The sequence below is a fragment of the Ambystoma mexicanum genome, chromosome 5q (assembly GCF_040938575.1).
Source record: "Ambystoma mexicanum isolate Mex_15411 chromosome 5q, UKY_AmexF1_1, whole genome shotgun sequence".
In the NCBI taxonomy this organism is placed as follows: domain Eukaryota; kingdom Metazoa; phylum Chordata; class Amphibia; order Caudata; family Ambystomatidae; genus Ambystoma; species Ambystoma mexicanum.
This window is the reverse complement of record NC_090933.1, coordinates 1,303,215,550-1,303,239,842: the sequence shown is the minus strand read 5'-3', so window position 1 is coordinate 1,303,239,842 and position 24,293 is coordinate 1,303,215,550. Positions and strand designations below refer to the sequence as shown.

The 24,293-nt window shown below is 47.9% G+C and overlaps 1 protein-coding gene across 1 annotated transcript in view; it reads left to right on the top strand.

Moving 5' to 3' along the window:
• The window catches only part of BOP1 (BOP1 ribosomal biogenesis factor), a 696,945-nt gene that overhangs the window by 43,722 nt on the left and 628,930 nt on the right, over positions 1–24,293 (top strand). The window contains exon 2 of the mRNA XM_069621900.1: positions 22,557–22,793. Within this exon, the coding sequence (XP_069478001.1) occupies positions 22,557–22,793 (237 nt within the window). The remainder of the gene's footprint in view (positions 1–22,556; positions 22,794–24,293) is intronic.

The following is a 24,293-nucleotide window of genomic DNA, read 5'->3' as shown; positions in this document are numbered from 1 at the left end:
CCGTTGCAGACTACTCCTCAAACTATCCAGAAGAGACCACATCACTCCAGCCCTAAAACACTACACTGGCTCCCAGTAAAACAATGCATTACCTTCAGAACAATGTGCATAACGCACAGGGCAATCAGCGGACAAGGAGCAGAATTCCTACAAAGGAAAATAAGTCTACAAACCAACAAGACCCCTCCGATCAAGCAACGAAATCCGCCTGGAACTCAAACCATACCTTAAGAAAAAACCTGAAGGCACCTCCTTCTACCACTTAGCTGCAAAAACCTGGAACAACATCCTAAAAGAAATAAGAAACACTGAAGATCACCTAAAATTCCGGAAATCACTAAAAACCTGGCTCTTCAACACCACAGACTAAATCTGGAAACCAAAACCGGAAAAAGGGCGACTAAGCCGGAAAGGACACAAAATCCCCGACCCAAGAGGGTAGCTCCCACAACACCTGGACGGGTGACTCCAGATAGATTGGAACACAGCAGGCATAAACAGAGACTGAGTCAACTATCCCTGACAATCCCACCAACACTTTCGCCCGCCCCCTTAGTTACCGCCAGGTACCACAGTAGCGTGGAATTGTTGGATATTGGCTATCACCACACCACCTGAGAGTCTGACCTAGGCAGGTGCACTGGCCACAGGAGTAGGAAGGGAGGATAAGGGGAGCTATGAGAGAGCATGTTGGAGGTGGGGGCCAGAGGAGTAAGAAACCCTGTCTACCAACCGGACCCAGATCAGGACAGAGCCGCATCAGGGGAGACTACGCAAGCCGAGCGCCTCAATTCAGGATAGAGACGCAAACTAACCAACCCTACTAACAATCTCCCTTTCTGCATACACCTCTCAAACTCCAAACCAAACACAACCAAAAACTACAGCACAACAAACCGCACAAACTTCACTACCTTGCAACAACAAAACAAAAACACACATAGTCTTACACAACAGTACGCGACGACTGCCAGCCGCAAACACCCCAGGCCCAGCCAACGGACCCACCGGGCTGAGGCCGCCAGCAGCACATCACTGCTCTCTTGCACTTTTCCTGCTTCCTCCCACTAACTCAACCTCCCCTCCTCTTCCAGAGCGCCAGGGGACCACTCCGGTGGTGATAGTGCGTGGTACAAATGTCCTTTAACATTAACATCTTGAGGAAAGACCAGGCTTTAGCCAGACAGCTTCTCCTAGGTCGAGGGTCACATGGTGGCTAACCTCATTGTAGGGTCATGGGCACTGCTAATGAGGCCATCGACCATCTCCTCTGGCATTTTAGGCTGGAATCTCAGGACCTTGAGGCACATTTTGCATCTTCGTTACTCCTAGCCCTACTCTTCTCATCATAATATGTATAACCTTCCTGTCCTTCCCACAAAGGGATGTATGGGTCCACGAGGTGCTTGGCGAACCTAACAAGTGGGAGGGGGCAGAGTTTTAAAAGAAAAGCTAAAATGTGTTCCTGGACTAATCCTGCTCTAGAGATTGTTTCCTCACAAGTACCGGGACAAAGGAAAGTAGGTGTTATGATGAATACTGGTAAGTCCTAACATTTCAGGCTCCTAGACGTTCTTCTCGGATGCTGGTCCGTTTTCTATAGACTTTTTGAAATCAGATCCTGTGTTTGAACCCTGAACTATGCTGACTACTCACTTTGTAAATTCAGCCTGATCTGGGGCTCCCTGAACTGTGCAGCTTCAGACTTTCAGGGTTCAAAAGTTAAGGTGATGAAATCAAAGCGCTTAAGTTAATTAGAAGGTTGTGCGCATGTGAGGGGTCAGAAAGGGAGGAGTGCCTGGGGGGCGGGAGTGCCTGGGGGGAAAGGAGTACCCACAGGGTGGGGGGGTGCGCGCAGGGGGGCAGGAGGGAGTGCCTGGGGGGGAGATACAAGGGGAAAGTGCAGTACATGGGATAGAAGAATACATACGATAAATAAAAGCGGCCTGATGGTGGCAAGTAAATTCAGCCTGATTTGGGGCTCCCTGAACTGTGCAGCTTCAGACTTTCAGGGTTCAAAAGTTAAGGTGATGAAATCAAAGCGCTTAAGTTAATTAGAAGGTTGTGCGCATGTGAGGGGTCAGTAATGCGAGGCGAACAACTGATTGTAGTTTTCTCAAAATATGCCATTTCATCAAAGAAATTATATAAAGAAAATACTTTGTTTGCCCTACTCTACAGAGGAATTCCCTACCTAGCCTAGTGGGTAAGGGGACATTATCTAGCATGGGTAAACTGGCCCGCACACTAAACAAGAAATAAAAGGAAATTATATAGCAACACAATATGAATGGCCGCCTTCTGTCCTGGGTAAGATCCCTTCCACAGGTTTCAAGTGAACTCAAATGTTGAACAAAAGAAAAGGGGGTTTGAACCAGTTCTTGAAAAGCAAAAGTTCAGAAAACAAAAATCCACTGGGTTCAACTCTTTTGTTCCTGGATGAAAGATCCCTTTCCAAAAAAGAAAAGAAATTGCACCAATGATAATTCTGGTTATGATGATAAACTGTCTCCAAGATAATTAGCCACAGTTCAAAAGCAAGTGTAATATTCGCAAATATCAGTAATACACAATTCTTTAAGACTTCTTCAGTTACAACTTTACATTTGGTATATTTGTCGGGATGCTTTCTCTGTGCTGTTGCTTATGTTTTCAACAACCACACTTCTACTGTTGGTACTATGAGAACAGTCAACTTTGTCTCACGGTATGTTACTGCTTCAACCGACTTCAAAGTGACATCCGCTGACAGTTTAATAGACCATCACAGTTCAAGTATTACTACTGCTCAGTGCAACGTGTTGGTCTTGGAAGCATGACCACACAGAGCAACAGAGGTTCGAATCCTGGATCCGCGCTTACAAACCGCACTCTGGTATTAAGCGCATTATAAAATGCCAGCTAAATTAAATTACTTTGGAATAGATAGTCTGGCTTAGACAAGACACTTCAGCCTCTTCAGGTTGGCACAGCACTCTTCCTTTTTATGACTTTCTAAAAAGGGGCACCTTTTTGCCTCTTCAGTCTGTCGAACTACCACGACAGCAACCATCTTCTGCTCACCAGACTCTCTCCTATCTAGCTTCAGAAGTCATTCGCACCACAGGTTGTATTCTACTTCAGAGTATTCTTCACAATCATTTGAATCCCCTTCCCCAGATTAGTTCCCACCTTTCTGGCAGTTACCTGCCCAAGTAATTACCCAGAAGCTTATGTACTCCTCTAGCTTCAGATACCAATGATGCACTTGTTTAGTATACCACTTGATTGTTAACAACTTCACGGTGTAGTTAAATGACTCTCTAACTCTTGGCAAGACATGTTTCACTATGAAAAGGGTTTGCCTCTTGCCTTGGGTAATTCTTGTTTTCCTATTCAATGTTTTATACTCTTTACTTATTTGCAATCGAAAGAATGTCACTTCTGGATACTGTATAGAGTTCAGTCTTTCAAGTGAAAACACAATTGGGCACACGCTGCCTCTTTAGAATGCAAGTTTAAATTTGAATGAAGAATTGTATTCCTCTGTAATGGTAAAGGATGCAATTCTGACTTCCATTGGAAAGCATGGTTGGGTACACATGACATTCTTTTGATGGAGTTTTCACTCTTTATACTTGTAACTTGTATAACGTCAATGTTAAGAATCCGGAAATGGTCTATAAAGTGTTGCTTTTCCTCAAATAAGGGGACACGACCAATCCGCCAGTCAGCAACTAGTTTTAAAGTGTTAAATAGATTTAAATGCCTTTTCTTTCTAATGCGAATGTTAAAGCTTTCATGATGCGTGCAAGTCCATTCTTTAACAAGACTTCAATTCTACTGAACAACTTTTACTCTCTTTCAGCCATACGTGAGTCACTTATGAGCTGGCTACAGTTACCAGCAAGGTTTGCGCAGTGTATCTGAACACTATGCTTCACACAATGGCTTCAGTGATCCATGGTTGTGCGGGTTGCACTACTTTCCAGACTTCCTCTGCAACTACTTATGGCTCATTGGGGACCCGCACCCTTCTCCAGCATGGGTGTCTTCGGTCCAGCCACTCTTACAATCTGTTTCAACACCACACTTTTTGATAAGCCAAGAATGGTACTCACGAATCTTCAGGCTTTATCAGGATGTTTGAAGAGTAGAGAGACGTCCCCCCGGGAGTCCAGAGACCGTGAGTAGTACTCTGTGCACCCAGGGGGCCACCCCCTGGGAATCCCTCGAGGGGAAGAAAACCCAGATCCAGACAGGTCCCGATTGATTGGAACGGAAGTTCGTATGATTAATGAAGACGTAGAAAAATAACTTGCTGTACACTTGACGTCAGGAAGCGGAGCACGAATAATCCAAGGTAAGATGCCGGGGAAACCCTGTTAATACCAGGAGAAGGAGAGCAGACTCTCGAGAGACGAGACTCAGAGGAAGACGAGGAGAAGCACAAAGTGACAGCAGGAGGAGAGGAGCCGCGGTGCGAGAGGCCGACGGCGGAAGGAAGAAAGAGGCTGAGAGAAGTGAAACAGAAACGGTGAGTACCGAAGCGGCAGCAGCCGAAGCGGAGTAAAGGATGCCGAGCAGGGCTAGGATTAGCTAGCACGGCAAGCCGTGTGGAAAAAAGAAACAGCGAACTGTCAAGGTTGGCAGCCGCTGAGCGGAGAAAAAGGTGCTGCGAGCAGCTAGTACGGCAAGCCGTGTGAAAAAAAAGAAACAGCGAACTGTCAGGGTTGGCAGCCGCTGAGCGGAGAAAAAGGTGCTGCGAGCAGCTAGTACGGCAAAAGCCGATCGAGGAAACAGAAACAGCGAACGGCCAAGATTGGCAGACGCTATAATGAGAAAGGTGCTGCGAGCAGCTAGCACGGCAAAAGCCGAGTGGTGAAAGGTAGGGAAACACAGCTGGAAAGCAATGCATACACGGGAGCGAGTAGCAACGCAGAGTGTTTTAGTGATTCTGGGTTTAAGTAGGAGTGATCAGGTGGAACTGAGTGCGAAACTAGACCTGCTCCGTTAGGTAGTAGAAACGTGATCCAACAGACGCCATCTTGTATTCCACTGTGTGCGCCGATGATGGTGAATCTTCCAATGTTTCCAAAGAGTTCTAGGGGTTTTCCTAACAGTATGCCCTTCCCGTGGGGTGGAAGGTCCGGGTTTCCACGGTTGAGACCTGTGGAATCGGCGCACCAGTGTAGGTGCATGAACTGCAGACGCTGGTTCCCAAGTCCTGTCAGATGGTCCATAACCTTTCCAATCTATAAGATATTGAAGACTTCCCCGATGGTATCTGGAGTCCGCTATGGCCGATACTTCATATTCTTGTCCTTCAGGGGAGTCAATAGGCAATGGTTTGTTTCTTTCTTGTCTTTGGAACCTGTCTGAAACATTCGCCTTTAGTTGAGAGACGTGGAAAACATTATGTATCCTAGACCAAGAAGGAGGTAACTGCAGGCGATAGGCCACCTTCCCTACTGCCCCGGAAACTGTAAATGGACCAAAATATTTGGGGGACAGTTTATTAGGTATCAGTCTTTTTGGGAGGTATCGAGAGGACAACCATACCAAATCCCCTTGATGGTAAGTAGGTTCTTGGGATCTTCGCTTGTCCGCCTGTTTTTTAGTCTTTTCTTGAGTTTCCTTGAGAGCTGTTCGAGCCAGGGCATGTCCAGACTGAATGTTGGCCACCAATTCTTCTACTGCAGGAGAGTTGGTAATTCTGGGAGGAGTGGTAGGGATTATTACAGGATGATATCCGTAGGTACAATAGAAAGGAGACATTTTGGTAGCAGAATGTTGAGAATTATTGTATGCTATTTCCGCCTAGGGTAGGAAGTCGTCCCAGTTGTCTTGGGTAGCAGAAATGAAGCATCTAAGGTATTGTTCCAAAGATTGGTTCAACCTCTCTGTCTGACCGTTAGATTGTGGATGATATCCCGAGGTCAGATCTCGTTGTATTCCTAAGGATTGGCATAAATTCTTCCAAAATGTCGATATATATTGTGGTCCTCTATCGGAGATGATGTTTTTGGGGAGTCCATGCAATCGGAATATTGTCCTTAAGAAACAGGATGTCATCTGAGCTGCTGTTGGAAGTTTTTTCATGGGTATAAAGTGTGCCATCTTGGTCATTGAATCCACCGTCACCATTATAGTGGTATTATTATTTGAAGGTGGTAGATCTACAATGAAATCTGTAGAAATCTTTTCCCAAGGTTGGTCGGGTAGAGCGGGTTGGACCAGTTTTCCTACTGGGAGCCTTCTTGGTGTCTTTTCTTGCAGACATATGACGCACGACGAAACGTAGTCTTTAACGTCTGCAGATAAGGTGGGCCACCAAAAATGACGGCTGATTAGTTCTTGAGTGTTGGCTATTCCTCTGTGACCTGCTACTTTGTGATCGTGGCACATGTGTAATACTTGCTGTCTTAGGTTTCCTGTAGGTACAAACAGACTAGTGCCATAGTAATATAGACCATCTTCTTTCTGGAGCTGGTGGATCTGGATATCACTATCTTTTATGTCTTTTATTTGACTGCGGACATCTTGGAGAAATGAAGAGACTACAAAAACAAAAGTTGTGTGCGGAAATATCTTCTCCTTAATTGTACAGTCTTCTGTTTGTAGACTGCGAGACAAGGCATCAGCCATTTGGTTACAGGTGCCAGGAATGTGAGTAATTTGAAAGTCAAAAGAAGAGAAGAAATATGCCCATCGGGCTTGACGGCTGTTCTGACATTCGAAATTCTGAAGGACTTTAAGGTTCCTGTGGTCAGTTCTGATAGTTACTGGATGTCTTGCTCCTACTAGAAGATGTCTCCATTCTTGGCATGCCTTCTTAATGGCGAGTAATTCCTTTTCCAGAACCGTGTAGTTTTGTTCTGAGGACGTCAAGGTTTTCGACATATAGGCAATAGGATGCTCTTTGCCGCTAAGAGAAGTCTGTTTCAAGACTGCTCCTATTGCAGAATGAGAAGCATCTGTCTCTAGAAGGAATGGTTTGGTTTGGTCCGGCAATCTAAGGATGGGAGCAGATGAAAATGCAGACTTTAATTCGTCGAAGGCTTGTTGTGTTTCCTTAGTCCACACATATTTCCTTCCTTTCTGTAGAAGTGTAGTCATTGGTTTGATGACTTTGGAGAAGTTGGGTATATATTTCCTGTAGAAATTCGCAAAGCCAACAAACCTTTGGATTTCTTTGACTCCTTGTGGAGCTTTCCAATGCAAAATGGCTTGTACCTTGTGGGGGTCCATGGAAGCCCCTTCTTTGGAAAGAATAAAGCCCAAATAAGGAATCTTTTCTTGATGAAACGAGCATTTCTCTAATTTGGCGAAAAGGTGGTTGTCTTGTAGGCGGTGTAGTACCTCTGAAACATGAGAAATGTGCTCCTGTAGATTGGTAGAAAAGATCAATATATCGTCAAGATATACGATCAGTGAATGAAGTAATAAATCCGAAAACAAGTGGTCTACGAATCTTTGGAATACTGATGGAGCATTAGCCAGGCCGAAAGGCATAACATGATATTCGTAATGCCCAAAAGGGGTGCGGAATGCCGTCTTCCACTCGTCTCCGCTTTTGATCCGAATTAAATGATAAGCGCCTCTCAGGTCCAATTTGGTGAAAATGGAGGCACCCCTTACCGCTTCTAAAATATCCTGAATCAAAGGCAAAGGATATCGATCCTTGTAGGTGACCCTATTCAATCCCCTATAATCAATGCACGGTCTCAGTTCTTTGCAGTCTTTTTTCGGGATGAAAAACAAGGATGCTCCAGCTGGACTTTTTGATTCAGTGATAAGTCCGTAGCGTAGGTTTGTCTGTAGATATTCCTTTAGGGCCTCCTTTTCGGGATTAGATAGGGTGTACATCCTTCCAAATGGGATTTGGGCGTCTGGCAGGAGATCTATACTGCAATCGTCTCTCCGGTGAGGAGGCAGTTCCTTGAATTCCTCATTAGAGAATACTTTACTGTACTTGTGGTAACATTCCGGTAACAATTTCAGATTTAGCACTACTGCATTAGAGTTCTGAGGGATCTCAGGTGCCTGGGAGGTGTGTATTCCAGTTGTACCGTTATGCTGGCATGTGGAGGTACAGTATTCTGATCCCAAAAACATGGTTCCAGCTTTCCAATTGATATAGGGATTGTGTTTAGCCAACCAAGGTATTCCCAGGATTATCGGGTAGTGAGCTGCCTTAATGAGATCAAAGATCACTTCCTCTTCATGGGTAGATATCCTCATTGTGAGGACGGAGGTATTGGCTCGTATGGGTCCAGAGGATAAGGATTCTCCATCCACTCCTTCGACTGGGATTGGTAGTTCTTTAGCCATATGGGGTATCTTGTTCTTGTAAGCCCATTCGGTATCCATAAAAAGACCCGCTGCTCCGCAATCTACAAGAGCTGGAACGTTTTCGAGTGAAACATCATTAAATCGGAGTGTTACTGGTAAAACCACCATTTGAGTAGAATTAGCCACTCCGTTGAGGGAACTCGGAGTTCCATGCCCGTTCATGGTTCCCTTTATGAACGGGTGAAGGCGTTTCCCGAACGCCGGGGAGGGACTAGATTACAGTCCTTCAAAACATGTTTGTCCGAACCACAGTACATACAGAGACCCAGAGAGCGTCTTCTGTTTCTCTCTTCTGAGGTAAGAGGACCTCTAGTGATTCCTATTTGCATGGGTTCTTCCTCATGGGTTCGTGAGGTCTTGGTAAATTCGCTTCGTACATTTGGAGGAGGTCCTTTGGCTTTTCCCTTCTTCCTTTCTAAATTCCTTTCTTGGATTCTATAATCCATCTGTAGAACGAGCGTAATCATCTCTGCAAGGTTATGCGGGCGAGGTACTCGAGACAGTTCGTCCTTCAAGTCTTCGTTTACGTTTCTCCTAAAAATAGTAATGAGAGCGTCATCTGCCCAGGCTGTTTCATGTGCCAGTTGTTTGAACTGAGTGATGTACGCCAGAATTTCCATTGTTCCTTGTTTCAGGTCTAAGAGGTTTTCTTGTGCAGATACCACTATTTCTCTGCGTCCAAACATGGCTTGTATGCTATTGGAGAATCCAGCAAGAGAATCTAAGAGTTGATTGTTAGTGGTCACCAGGGGTGTGGCCCAAGCCAGAGCGCTCCCTGATAGGTTGGATATCATGAAGCTGACCTTGGACCGGTCGTTAGGAAAAAAGGCCGGTTTTAATGTAAATTGTACCGTACAAGAGTCAATGAATTCTTTTAGTTTTTTGGGATTGCCATCATATTTCCCCATAGGGAGGGGACCTGGAGGCAGTTCGATTCTTGAGTGTACTACTTGACGAAGCATGGTGTTTTCATTGCGCAGGGTTTGCATCTCGGTATTGAGATTTTGTACAGCTGCTACCAGCTGCTGTATCTGTTGCTCCATGGCGTTGCTATCTCTTACAATCTGTTTCAACACCACACTTTTTGATAAGCCAAGAATGGTACTCACGAATCTTCGGGCTTTATCAGGATGTTTGAAGAGTAGAGAGACGTCCCCCCGGGAGTCCAGAGACCGTGAGTAGTACTCTGTGCACCCAGGGGGCCACCCCCTGGGAAACCCTCGAGGGGAAGAAAACCCAGATCCAGACAGGTCCCGATTGATTGGAACGGAAGTTCGTATGATTAATGAAGACGTAGAAAAATAACTTGCTGTACACTTGACGTCAGGAAGCGGAGCACGAATAATCCAAGGTAAGATGCCGGGGAAACCCTGTTAATACCAGGAGAAGGAGAGCAGACTCTCGAGAGACGAGACTCAGAGGAAGACGAGGAGAAGCACAAAGTGACAGCAGGAGGAGAGGAGCCGCGGTGCGAGAGGCCGACGGCGGAAGGAAGAAAGAGGCTGAGAGAAGTAAGTGAAACAGAAACGGTGAGTACCGAAGCGGCAGCAGCCGAAGCGGAGTAAAGGATGCCGAGCAGGGCTAGGATTAGCTAGCACGGCAAGCCGTGTGGAAAAAAGAAACAGCGAACTGTCAAGGTTGGCAGCCGCTGAGCGGAGAAAAAGGTGCTGCGAGCAGCTAGTACGGCAAGCCGTGTGAAAAAAAAGAAACAGCGAACTGTCAGGGTTGGCAGCCGCTGAGCGGAGAAAAAGGTGCTGCGAGCAGCTAGTACGGCAAAAGCCGATCGAGGAAACAGAAACAGCGAACGGCCAAGATTGGCAGACGCTATAATGAGAAAGGTGCTGCGAGCAGCTAGCACGGCAAAAGCCGAGTGGTGAAAGGTAGGGAAACACAGCTGAAAAGCAATGCATACACGGGAGCGAGTAGCAACGCAGAGTGTTTTAGTGATTCTGGGTTTAAGTAGGAGTGATCAGGTGGAACTGAGTGCGAAACTAGACCTGCTCCGTTAGGTAGTAGAAACGTGATCCAACAGACGCCATCTTGTATTCCACTGTGTGCGCCGATGATGGTGAATCTTCCAATGTTTCCAAAGAGTTCTAGGGGTTTTCCTAACAGCCACTTGATGTGAGAGTTTCCTTTTTTCCTGAGACATCCTGCTTGCTCTTCCGCTTCTGGCCTTCGTCTCCTACACAGTCATGGCTCTGCAATTGCATAAACAAGGCTCACATGGGGGGAAAACTCAGCCTCCAGCATGTCTTACTCTGCAGAGCCTCTGCATGTAAGAGCTTGGGAGAACAGGACTCTCTCTCAGAGCTTGCAGGTGAAATCTGCTGTCTCCATACTCTGGTGTCCCTTCTATTATTCCACTTTTTCTGCTCTGCTGCTACAGTCAGCCTTCAGCCTCGTTCCAGCTCATTCTACTCCTCCTCCTTTCCTTCTGGGGCCTTTTATGCCTCACATGTTCAACAATTATCTTCAGCTTTGGGCTGCTAGGCTTAATTGCCTGATTATATCTACATGCCTCTTCATCTTTCTTCCTCATCTCAGTACCTCTAGGATTGTGGAACTTAAAGTTTCTTCTACTAAAGTTAGGTTTTTCAACTTCTACATTATTTATAAGTGTAGATTGTGTTGCTTTAAGGCTTTTAACAGAGGGGACATGAGAATGTGCTATTACATAGGAAGATGGTTTAGTGAAGACAACATTTCCATAATCCTTTACATTGTACCCTTGGGTTTGAGAGAGGTGTTTAGTGTGGGATACCAAAAAGGATCTTTCGGCATAGGTTGTTCACATTTTCTAACCTTGGGGGTTCACAACCTTATATCTCATTTGAGGTTGAGAGACATTAAAATAACAATCTGCCATAACCTCTTGAGGTACAGTGGTAAGAATCTTCCTTTCAGAGGGTAAAATACTGTCTCTTATCACTCGGAATCTCCTCACCACCTTGGGCCCTCTCGGCTCCCAGGTGATCCTCCCACAGTACACCACCCCCAGGATTGGTATCAGGAAGCGTCTGCCTTCCCCATGCCACCTGGGATGAGACTTTAGACCAGGCTTCAGTGAGGGATCCGCAGGAGTTTTCACAACACATTAGCGGTAGGAAGATCGTGGTCAGGGAGTGATTTGTTTTGGTTGATGTGGAAAAACATGTCCCCTTCAGCTAGCTTTGTTGGTTTGAGCATGAGGCTGTCCTTGTCCAGCAGCAGCAAAAGCAGTATAGTCCAAGATGAGCTTGGCGGGAGTCTGGACATGAGCATTCTTAAGAGTTTGGCTGCTGTCCAGTGGGTGTTCCAATTGACACAGTTCTGTTGACCTTCCACACTGTAACAAGCACACCAGATCCAGGAGATCCAATTGGGCTTGTTCTGTAAGCATTTAATGCAGAATAATATTGTAATCTAAGATGCTAAATACAGCTTAGAGGTTGTAAACCTCTGACGTGGGTATAACCTGCATAACTGGTGATTATAGAGGCTGTTCTGCAGTATTTGGTGTTTGTTGTTGGTGAGGTCTGGTATGCCAGAGGTCTGGGGGTTAGTAGGAGCTTACCCGTTTGTTGATCAGAGTGGTATACCATCTCCTTGAGATGCGCGCTAGAAAGAGAATCTTGCGCACTCCGCCTGGTTAACCAAACCTTGTGACATCACTAAAGCAGCATTTAAAAATATTGTCAGGGAAAACAAAGCTGCTATCCTAAAAGCCAAGAGTAACTCCTACAACACAAGGATCTGGAAAGCAAAATCAGGATCCAAAGAAATCTTTGCTATTTTTAGTGAGCTGGAATCACCTGCCCCAATTCTGCCGTGTATCACCATCTACCATGATCGACAAACTCAACCTCCTGCAAAGCAAAATTATCACCCATCAACAAGCCCTAAGGGCTACGAGAGCCACGTAGGAGGACGCGTTCCAGCGGAGCTCCCGAGATCCTGAACAGATCCGGGCAAATCAGTGCAGTACGACTGCTTATTGAATACCGACGATATGCATGCCAGCGTGTGAAGGTGCTACTGAAGTACTGTGAACTTTTGGAGGTCATAGCAGCTACGACGGCTAAGATCGGAGAAGAAAAGTCGAGAGACGCTGAGAACAAAGGGCGACTCAAAATGGCCGACACAGGCCCGAGACGGGATTGAAAAGAGTTGCGGGAAGACCTAACCAGATCAGCGTGCAGTGCGCCCACTCATCATTCGGTAGAGCTGCACGTCCTCAGAACCATGTCCAGTAAGGCAGTGCGACCTAAGGCGAAACAGCCCACGCTGGACGACTTCACCAAAACGTCCCCGAGCCCGGACGCCACCAAGAATAAGGATGCACCGGCCGTGGGTCGCGCGACGACTTCAAGCTCTAACCAAGAAATCCTGGCAGCGATTGCGGACCTGAGAGCGGCCTGGGAGTCGAAATTGGAACTAGCTGTCTCTGAACTAAAAACGGCATTGGACCTCAAAGTTGGGGAGGTCCAGGAGGACGTCAATCTACTGAGACAAGACGTTAGGGTTCTGGCGGAGCACACAGAGTCCCTGGAAAAAGAAGTCGGCCCGAATACGGCGGACTGCGCCATCCACAAGGCAAAACTGCACGCCCTAATCCAAAGGGTGGGCAACTTGGAAAGTAGAGTGGAGGAGGCGGAAGGACGGGCCCGTTGCAACACTATCCGCATTGTGGGCCTACCGGAGGGGACGGAGGGCCGTGACCCTACTGACTTTGTTGAGACCATGTTGCTGCAAGAGATATCCGGAGGGGCCTTGTCCCAAGGCTTCACAGTAGAGAGAGCACATAGAGCCCTAACGAGGAGGCCGCCTCCCGGAAACCCGCCCAGACCCATCATTGCTAAAATTCTTAATTATCGTGATCGGGAAAGAATATTAGAACATTTTCGAAAAGGAGGCACGATCAAGAGAGGAGCAGCAAACATCACGGCGTATCCGGATTACACCCTAGCTGTGCAGCGGAGCCGCATGAACTTTGGGACTGTGAAACGGAGGCTGAGAGGCAGGTTACAAATATATGTTGCTTTACCCTGCGAGGCTGAAGGTCATACAGGCGCATAAAACTTTATTTTTCGAGACCCCAGAGGACGCCATGGAGTGGCTCGACGCACAGGGGTGCCCTCAAGAATCGGCGGACCGGCCCCAGAAGGACTCGGAGGAGCTGCGGAAGACGTAAAATGGCGCAAGATGGCGCGACTCATGGACCCTGAGACTTGATTATAGTCGGTTCGGAACCTTCGGTATGGAAGGTCAGTTGGTTGTACTGTTTGTCACAAACATTGAGATTATCATTGAACGGGAGCCCCATGGAGCGATACTCTCTCCCCACAATAGTTTAGGTTAGGTGGCCATTAGGGCGACCTCACCCTACTGGGCTCCGTGCACGGACCGGTGTTTGCGGAACCAAATGTGGGGGTGCCTGAGCTCTTTTGTTGAAGCTGGGCAACAGTTGGGGTTTGTGGTGTTGGGGGGAGGGTGGGAGAGAGAGGGGAAAGGGAGTTGGAGTTTGGTTGTGTGTGTGGTTAGTTTGGGAATGAGCTTATTCGCGGAGTGGCTGCAGTGGGACGCCTTCTGTGTCATGAGAACCGCTGGAGGTTCCCGTAGATGGGGTGGGAAGACACATAGCTGCCATGGGTGACCTCAGGATTGCCACCTGGAACGTCCGAGGCCTCAATAATTACCTGAAAAGAAATAGTCATGTTGTATCTTAAACGACAGAAGATCGACATTGCCCTACTACAAGAAACGCACCTGGCCCAACATAAACTAGACCTTGTAAAGAAAAAATGGGGTGGTACAGTAGTGGGCTCCCCGTACTCGGCCTATGCCAGAGGTGTGCTGATCTGGGTGGCCCCGCATGTCCCACTCAGAATTGTACGGCAGGAGGTAGACACGGAGGGTAGGCTGGTAATACTGAGGGTACTGATTGAGAACAAAGGACTGAGTATTATTAATACATATGCCCCCAATCAGAATACTGCTGTATACTTCAGGACTCTATGTACACGCCTGGGCCCGTGCGCAGGGGAACCGATCATCTGGGGGGGGGACTTTAACTGTGTTCTTGACCCCAGGATAGATAGGTCCGACAGTAAAGTAGACAGGCCCACCCCAGCGGCCAGGGCTCTACGGGTACTATTAGACGACTATGGACTAGAAGATGTCTGGAGATTGAAACACCCCACGGCCTTGCAGTACTCATTATTCGGCCCCTCAACAGTTGCACACGAGACTAGATTACTTCTTTGCTACGCCAGAAGTGGCGATAACAACTACACAGGTTGAATACAGAGCGAGGGTCCTGTCGGACCATTCGCCCTTGGTGATGGCCTGGCAATATGGCCGCCCCAGAGGGCGGATTCCAACATGGCGCCTTCGGGCGGAAGCGCTCAGAGACCCGGTCTTTAGAGAAGATATAAGAGAGACGATTACAAGGTATTTTGAGGAGAACACGGGCAGTGTGGATTTGGCTGGGACACTTTGGGAGGCCTTCAAGGTGGTAGTGAGGAGCGACGCTATTTCTAAATCAAAGGGCCTTCAGGGGGGGGTTTTAGCTGAGCTGGAGAAAGTGGAGAAAGAATTGGAGCGTGAATGTACCAGAGGGGGAGGGGACACAGACCTAGTACTCGAATTACAACAACGATGCTCAGAGCTTTGGGAGCGGCTTTGTGACCTCAATTACAGGAAATACGTGTAGAGGCAACATGCAGGAGGTGACAAAACTGGTCGCCTACTGGCATGGCTTTATAAGAGGGAAACCCCCAGGGCCCCGGTCATGATGATAGAAAGGGAAGACGGAGAGGAGGCTCACACTCAGGAGGAGGTTAACGCTGCTTTCTTAAATTATTATAAAGCGCTGTATGAGGACAACGGGGAAGACAATCTGGATAAAATCAGGGACACACTGGAAGATATAGAACTGCCCAGGATTAGTGCAGAGGAAAGGGAGGAGTTAGATGGCCCCATTACGCTAGATGAACTGGAAGAAGTGGTGAAAAGGCTGCCTACTTGCAAGACCCCGGGCACTGACGGACTCCCGAGTGAGTTCTACAAAACGTATAGCGCAGAGATACTCCCCCCTATGCTGGAGATGTATAACGAATCATTCGAGGGAGGCCGATTGCCAGACACGCTCAGAGAAGCGCTGATCGTACCACTACCCAAGCCTAACAAGCCGAGACAACACTGTGGATCGTACAGACCGCTGTCGATGTTGAACCAAGACAGTAAGATCCTGACAGCGGTCTTGGCGGACAGGCTGCGCAAGGTCATCGGCAGACTGATACACTCGGATCAGACAGGATATGTCCCTGGCAGGAATATAACTCATAATCACAGGCGGCTCCACCGAGTGATAGAAGAAGGGAACAGAAGAGATGAGGAAATGGCAGTGATCTCCCTAGACGCAGTTAAGGCGGTTGATTCGGTGAGGTGGCCGTGGCTTTTTGCGGTCCTGAGGGAATATGGGTTTGGGCCAGGCTATATCAGATGGGCGAGACTACTGTATAGCCAGCCAACGGCTAGGGTGCGTACGGGATCAGTGATATCCGATAAGTGGCACCTAAGTAGGGGTACTAGGCAGGGATGTCCTTGGTCCCCGATGTTATACATATTGGCCTTGGAACCTTTAGCGGTATATCTTAGACAGCAATATGACCTGGTAGGCATCGAGGTGGGAGGAAAGAGCCATTTGATATCCTTATATGCCGATGACTTGCTGCTGTACTTAAAGTATCCGGAAGAGAACCTCCAGTATGTTTTAGAGGTCATGCGGAAGTATGCCGAATTGTCCGGCATAGCGGTTAATCCCGGCAAGTCGAGCATGTTCCCCCTAGGGTACTATTCGAGGGTCCCCACGGAACGCTTGCCGGTATTGCCCGTGCCTTGGGCAGCCGAGTCCTTCCGATACCTCAGAATAGACATATATCACACTGTGGGAAACGAACATCTGCATAACACCGAGGTTGCTGTGGATAAAATCCGTGCAGCTATGCGATTTTGGGAAAAGCTGCCGCTAGCGATGATAGGGCGAGGGGCGTTGCTTAAAATGGTTGTCTTGCCTAGACTGCTGCATTTCTTCAACAACATACCATACTTAATAGCTAGGAAGTTCTTTACCAAACTCGACAGTATGTGCAGGGACTTCCTATGGCACAGCACTCGCAACCGAGTGGCGCTGTGGAAGCTACGAAACTTCTACGATAAAGGAGGGATTAAATTACCACATTTTGAGGCCTATTATGTAGCGAGCCAATTGCAATATGTTACACAGTGGCTCTCTGATGAGGAATCTCCCGAGTCCAGGTTGGTTGGGACAGATTGCACCCCGTTTTATTTGAAGGAGATCATCTGGGTCCCTAGACAAGACTTAAATCTTCGCCCTGGTATGCTGTTACTTGGGTGGAAAATGTGGCGTAGAGCATGCCGGCTACTGGAAAGCCCGGATCCGTGTTCGCCGCAGGTGCCACTGGTTGCCTTGACTGCGGGGGATGGTCAACTTAGAAAAACGATCAGAATGTACTGGGAACCGGTTGGGTTGGCCACGTTAGGTGATATATGGCAAGATGGGGCCATCAAGGATTTTGCAGACCTAGAAGAAGAAGCTGGGTTACATGGGGGCCAATACGTTACATACCTCAGGTTGGTACGGATTATCCGAAAATCTTGGCCTGAGACGGTGTTAGCGGAGGATCCGGACACCCTGATTGATACATTATATGACATATCAGAGGGCGGACACGAGATCTCCAGATTGTATGAGGTGGTGATGTCCCGAGTGGGAAAGGACTTGACAGACTTGAGACTAGAATGGGAACTGGAGGTGGGGGTTCAGATGACTGATGGGATGTGGGAACGGGCTCTGGGATATCATAAAAAAGTGTCCAGAAATGCTAGATTACAGCAAATCCAACTATATATCACACACAGAGCGTATATGACCCCCAAGAGAATAGCTAAGTTTGCGAACTCGGGCAGGCAGGCATGCCCGAAATGTAACGAGGAGGATGCGGACATGACGCATATGTTCTGGTCCTGCCCAGTAATCGAAGTCTTCTGGAGAGAAGTGTCACAGAAGTTGGCTGACAAAGGGGTCCCGATAAGCATTGACACGACCTGGGCTTGCCTTCTAGGGGGGTTCCCCAGACCGAAGAACACCAGACATCTGGGGAAACTGAGAGACCTAGCGTATATACTCGCTAAGAGGAGGATAGCCATGAACTGGAAGCAATGCTACAAACCTAGGATAGAGATGTGGTGGAGGGATCTCCAAAAATGGGCGGAAGCCGAAACCATGGTCTGGCAAGAGGCATGCAGTAAATGCGGGGAGGAGGATGTGGGCAACCTAGTAGCCTGGAGGTTATTAGTCACTGGTCTGTTTGGGGTACGAGGAGAACCTACTGCCCCGGAGGAGGAAGTCACCCGGCCACACCAGGTCGATACGGAACTACCCTGTGGATGAGCCCTTGGGGGGGAGGGGGGAGTGTAGTGTTGTGTTTTGTTAAGTGTTTATTGTTTTATTGTATATAATGTTACAAGTTTGTTTATACTGTTCTCACTTAAAACAAAAATAAAAATATATTTAAAAAAAAAAAAAAAAACAAGCCCTAAGCCAACAAATTGCTGCCCTCCACTACGAAAACACCCACGACGGCCCTTTACGACCTCTTCATGAAGCCGATATTCAAATACCTGGACGAGCTAGGCATGACCTACACCAACTATGCGGATGACGCACAGGTGCTCATCCCCCTCACAGACGACTACGCCGTTGACAACAAAAAGCTAAACTCCATCTATGCCAAAATTCAAACTTGGATGGCGCAAAATTGGCTTTGCTCAATGGTGAAAAAACTGAGTTACTAATTATTGGATCCCCGGCAACCTTAAAAAAAAAAAAAAAAAAAAAACTTGCCGGAAACTACAAATCTTTTACCATTGACAAGACTCCAATCCTCGTGTCGCAGGCAGTCAAAACCTTGAGGGTCTTCCTAGACTCCAATCTTACCATGAGCAGACAAGTTAACGCGATTGCATCTGCCTCGGTCTACCATTCAAAATTGATCAACGCAGCCAGGCCCTTCTTAACCAAACAGAACTGCCTTATCATAGCTAGGGTAATAATTGGCTCCCGGTTAGACTACTGCAACACCCTCTTAGTAGGCAATGCTGCAAAAAACATCAAAAAACTTCAAACCATACAGAGCAATGCCCTCCGGGCTGCCACCGGTATCTCAAAAAGAACATATCTCCACTACCAGAAGACTACTTCACTGGCTCCCCATTAAGGAACGCATCACATTCAAAACGCTCACCATCTCGCACAAATGTCTCAACAATACTGCACCTAGGTATCTCACTCAGAGATTTGCTAAATCACCCTCTGGTCTACTCGATCTGCCTACTCCAACCTGGTCATCGTCCCCAAAACTGAGGTCACGTCCAGGAAGTTCTAGCTTTCCTTTCATCACCGCGTCACAATGGAACTCCTAACATGCATTGATTCTCATACAGCGTTCATGGAAGCCATTAAAACATGGCTGTTTGTATAAAGTGGCCACTGGGGCTTATACGCCCGGCCTTCTTGTAACACTCCACCCTGTAATGTAACCTGGTGGTGTTGCTGTTTTTTATTTCTCGCATTCTTTCTCTTTATGCGTAGGTCATGCTCTCTGTAACTCACGAGCACACCCGCATATTCCTGTACCTAAGACATACTCCTGCAACAGCGCCTCGATGCCTAAAGGCTGCAGTACGCTTCACAAATCCAAATAAATCTAGATTGCCCCTATGGATCTTAGTTAATTCGCCCTCTCATGTCAGGTGGCTGGCCTGCCCCTTCCCCACGAAAATATCTATTAAATTGTTGCTGGATTACCATTGGGCCTTGCCCTCTGCCATCCACCCCTGTATTTCTGTTCCCTGATTGGCTGGAACCCAGCTTTGTTCTCGGTGCTCTGCATCTCTTCAAGGTGATGACTGTGTTCCCAATGTATCTGTTAACAGTACCACTTCTGCCTGTGAGTGCTCTCCACGTTGCAAGGTTGTTGACAAGTTCATGTGTCACTTCATGACTGTGTTTCTGAGAACTGTTTCTTCCCACCATGAGTGAATAACCATTTTCTAGCTCTGCTGCATCACGTGGTTGAGGACCACGAAATCAAGCTGTTCTGGTCTGCAATTGATGAGGATATGGCGTTTATAACGCGCCTATACACAAGTGTTTCAAGGCGCAACGAGGCAAGGGATTGGAAAACGGACAACAATCCTACTAGGCCCGGTGTCATTCAGATCGCGCAAGGGTAGTGAGAAAGGGAGGAGTGTCTGGGGGGCGGGAGTGCCTGGGGGGAAAGGAGTACCCAGAGGGTGGGGGGTGCGCGCAGGGGGGCAGGAGGGAGTGCCTGGGGGGGAGATACAAGGGGAAAGTGCAGTACATGGGATAGAAGAATACATACGATAAATAAAAGCGGCCTGATGGTGGCAAGGTGAGAGCAGACATAAGTGCTGGTAGGGATACAGAACCAGTCCCTAAGTGCAGGGGGTTGCCAGGGAGGCAGGGCAGGTGTGCAAAAAGGTGGGACCTGGCCCCAACTTCAGAAAGAGTGGCCAGGTAACCAGTGCAGATTCGGCAGGGAATTTCAGCAGGGGAGAGAGGCAGAGTAAACAGAAGCAAAGAGGAAGGTTTTTAGGTGTTTCTGGAACCGGAGATGGTTCTCCTCAAGTTTCAGGGAGGGAGGCAGGGAGGCTGTTCCAGAGGGAGGCCCCTACCGAAGAGGGAGATCAACCACCAACTCGTTGCTTGGAGAAGCGGCTAACCCTGAGGGAGTTGGAGGCAGATGAGCGAAGAGCCCGAGAAGGAAGCGAGAGTTGAAGGTAATGCGGCCCCAGGCCTCAGAAGGCCTTGTGGATAATGCAGAGGGTTTTGAACTTAATCCTTGCAGCTACTGGGAGCCAGTGCAGAGATTTCAGTCCTGGAGAGATATGATCCCTGGGCTTGAGGCCAAGGACAAGTCTCGCGGTCCTGTTTTGGATAAGTTGCAGAGGGCGGAGAGTAGAGGCAGGCAGATTTAGATAGAGGCTGTTGCAATAGTCCAGCTTGGAGAGAACCAGGGCTCTGAAGACGGTGAGCTTCTGGGGGAAGGCGAGGAGAGGGAGAATACTTCTGAGGAGGTGCAGCTGGTAGTGTGACTTCTTAGAGACCTCTGAGATTTGAGAAGAGAAGGAGAGTTCGGAGTCGAAGATGACCCAGAGGTTTTTAGACTTGCAGGTGGGAGCAGGAAGACGGACAAGAGAGGCCGGCCAGAGAGCTGAAGGGAAGGAGGGAGAGGGTGTGCCAATGAGTAGAATCTTGGTCTTACTGGCATTAAGGCAGAGGTCATTGGCGGTACACAACTCCTGGATAGCAGACACAGGTCAGAGATGAGGGAAGGAGAGGAGGTGGCCGAGGGTAGCCTGAAGATGAGCTGGGTATCATCCGCATAGCACTGAAAATTGGGACAGAGAGCGGCGATGGATGGAGGGATTTATTCTGTTTCTCTGCAGATAGCCCTTAGTTTTAAGTTTGGAATGTGCTGCTTATCTCTGACCATGGCTGTGAGCCCTGGTCTTCATGCTCTGTGCATCCTGGTTCTGATTCCCCTCTTCTCTCGTCCTGTGGCGTGTGGCCTTATGTGATGTTCGTTATACTTATACTATGATTCTATGGAACTATGGTTCCTGCCAGGCTCCTTATGTGATCCTGTAGTTCCATGGGGTTAGTTGCCTTAAGCATATGCATGCTTGCCCTGCATCTCTTCATTGCCTTGTGTTCAGCGTTTCTGCACTTGGCTAATGAGAAAAATAACAAAAGCTTTTGACAGTATGTATATGTATCTGTCCTTTATCTACAGAACTGTGTAAACATGTTATTCTTGTATTCACGTGTGTTTGTGTAGTGTTGTGCATGGCTGTGAGTGTGCTTAATATTGTGGTGTCACTAATGATGTCAGCACAGTGAGTTCTCAGCATTAGTCAACGTCATCCATTGAGGCCTTTGAGTCATTGACCAATGTTGAAGCACCTGTATCCATAAAGACATTGGGGCTGATTACAAGTATGCCGGTCTGGAAACGACGATGCCAGTAAGTTTACTGGTACCGTTGTTTCTGGACCAGCATACTACAGGTCTGCCTGCCAGAGCCGCCGGGCCTGACAGGTCTGACCCTGCCGGGCACAGCGGCCACGGTAGGCAGTCAGTCACGGAAGCACTGGCACCATTGGCAACGGTGCTAGTTCTTCCTTTGTCCCCACTCCCATATAGTATGGGAATGGGAAAAACATTTTACTGGCACCTGACTTCCCGGGCCGCCAGAGTTGTAATCCACAGTGGCACCGGAATGTCGGGTGCCAGTAAATATTTACGGGTCCGGCCGCAACCCGCCGGTAGCACTGGCACGGTTACCGCCGGACACGTATTGAGCCCCATTGACTGGATACGGTTTGAATGGCTGTCTTGGAGTATCTTTCTGCATACGCGTCAGTCACTGGTCCTCCTGGGGTCTGGCTGAGATGTGAGTGACTTTGTGCATTTTTGACTCTTCGGGCTGTTATATTCATGGAGGCAAGGAGAGGCATTCCAGGGACCCTCTCATCATTGTTTTTTCATGACCTAGGACACTGGATATGGAACTTTCATTGATAATTTGGAAGTGTTGATCCTGGGTCTCACGTTTGTTTTATGCCAAGAGTTGATTCATAGAGAAAGATATGTGCTTGACTAGATCGTTGGTTCCATGGTTCTGTCGGACGTAAAGAATGAATGAATGAAGTAACCCTCATTGGTAACATTTGATCTGTTGGAGCTGGAATAAGGGCATTGGGGGGGCATGTAGGGGGGTGTTGGCAGGGCTATCCATACAATCCTAGTTGTTGGTTGTGGTTTTGATTCTGGCATGTATGGTAGTGTTTGTCATAGAGTAAAATATGACCTCTCTGTTTGATGCCTGGCAGGGTCTTTAGCGTTATGCGTCTGAGAAGTCTTGTATTATAGCAGAAGCGCATTGGGGTTTTAACCACCGCTTGTTATGTACTTCATACTAATGTAGAGTTATCCTCTGGATCCCCAGGAACAGTAAAGAGTACAAGAAGCTGGTGTGGGATGTTTCTGTTGGTCAGATTGATCTTTGCTTCGCTGCACTGAGCTGTGACCGTCTTCCTTATACCTCATGATTGCTGCATTTCTCTTTCAGCTGCCACTCTTCAGCGCAGCGGATCCTGGCGGGAGTAACTCTGAGATTGAGGACCTGACCGATAGTGAGGAGAGTGTTTATTCTGGTCTGGAGGATTCTGGGAGTGACAGCAGTGATGCTGAGGATGGGGAGTGTGATCCCATGGTCCCTGTGCCCTTCCCTGCTGACAATGAAGACGGCAGCATTGGGAAAAATGGAGAGGAGGTTGAAATATCTTCCAAGTTGCAGAAGCTGAAGGTATGTGAAGCGCGATTTCCCATGCCATTTCCTTATCGCAACCAGATCTTGGGCTTTCTCTGGCATCTGGACTGATCAGAGCTTTGAATATTTCACTGAAGCAATGTGTGGTCCAAAATACAAGGCACCAGTCTACCCGTGCACTTGGTCTCGCCTGACCCACCACCCCCTGCCTCCCTCATCTGGGGTTTTGCCCTTATCCCCCCCCCTGCACTTGTTTGGCTGGCCTGCACCCTTCTGGCCATCCCAGCCCCTTACCTTGCACTTAGCTTGTGGACCCTCCTTTCCTGGTTTCTCTGCTTCCCTGTCCACCTGGCCTCCCCTGGCACTCTCCTTCTTAAGGGTCCTTCTGCTCTGTTCCTGCAGTCCTTCCCCGCCCCGCTTTCACTTCTCCCCCCTCCCGATTTCCCCCCCGCACCTCCCTTACCTTCTCGTACTGCATTTGAACGATCTGGATGTCAAAAGGCCTAGTAAGGACGCTTCCCTGTTTTGGCCTTCCTGTTTCCCCCTCCCCTTGCCTTGTTGCGTCTCGAAACCCTTGTGTATAAGCGCATTATAAACAATAAATAAATGTGTCGAGTGAGATCTGCATGTAGACCATTCATGGCTCTTAATGGGAAAGTGAGCTCTCAGTAGGTAGTACTTAAACAACTGCGAATCGTATTAAGCGCACAGGTTGTATGAAGATGACAGTTTGTTTGTAGCAGAAGGGCAATGTAAGCATGGCCTCCCTGGGTTTTAGGATCCAAGTGAAAACTTGTGTTTGAGCCCCAGCACTCTAGGAGTAGAGCGATTTCTTCCAGCATTATAGAAGCATTTGGGTCATTGCTCTTCTATAGCGTGCTTCGGCTGCTGTGTTAGTGGTCCTTGTGTTAGTCTATGCAAAGAACAAAACTGTGACGGGGGCATGAACTCTATTTTGCTCAAGGGCAAATAACCTAAACCATTGTGTTTTTTGTCATATAGATTAATTAAATGAGTTTGTGATATCACATAACATGTTGAGCTGAGTTTCCGTCATGCAGAGGTCTCTGGTTTTGGTATGCTTTGGGCACTGGTCGTTTTTGGTTTGTTCTATATTAACAGAATTATTGTCACTTTTTAGTGGTTGGCACACCACCAGGAAAAGACAACAGCACAGCATTGTATTACTTCTGCGTCACCAGTAGTGGATCTAGTCCTTTGCAAGAGTAGCCACCACCTGGCAGTACTGTAGGACATGACTCCTTTACTACTGCTCTCGCCAACTCCACCAGGAATGTAGTCCTCTTCTTCTCCGTTCTCTCCAGAAGGGAAAGGACCCATTTCTCATGACTTGACAGTGGGTGTACGCTGCAGGAGGCCCCTGCATCTGAGGTTCTTTAGTCAGCGCTTTGCCGGAGTAGTGTCCCCAACAGAGATATCGAATGAGTTGTATATAATCGTCTGTTGATGGTGCTCCCTCTGTGCTAGAGCGTGAGACATCTGACCTAAAGATGATACTCTACCTGCACATGCGCC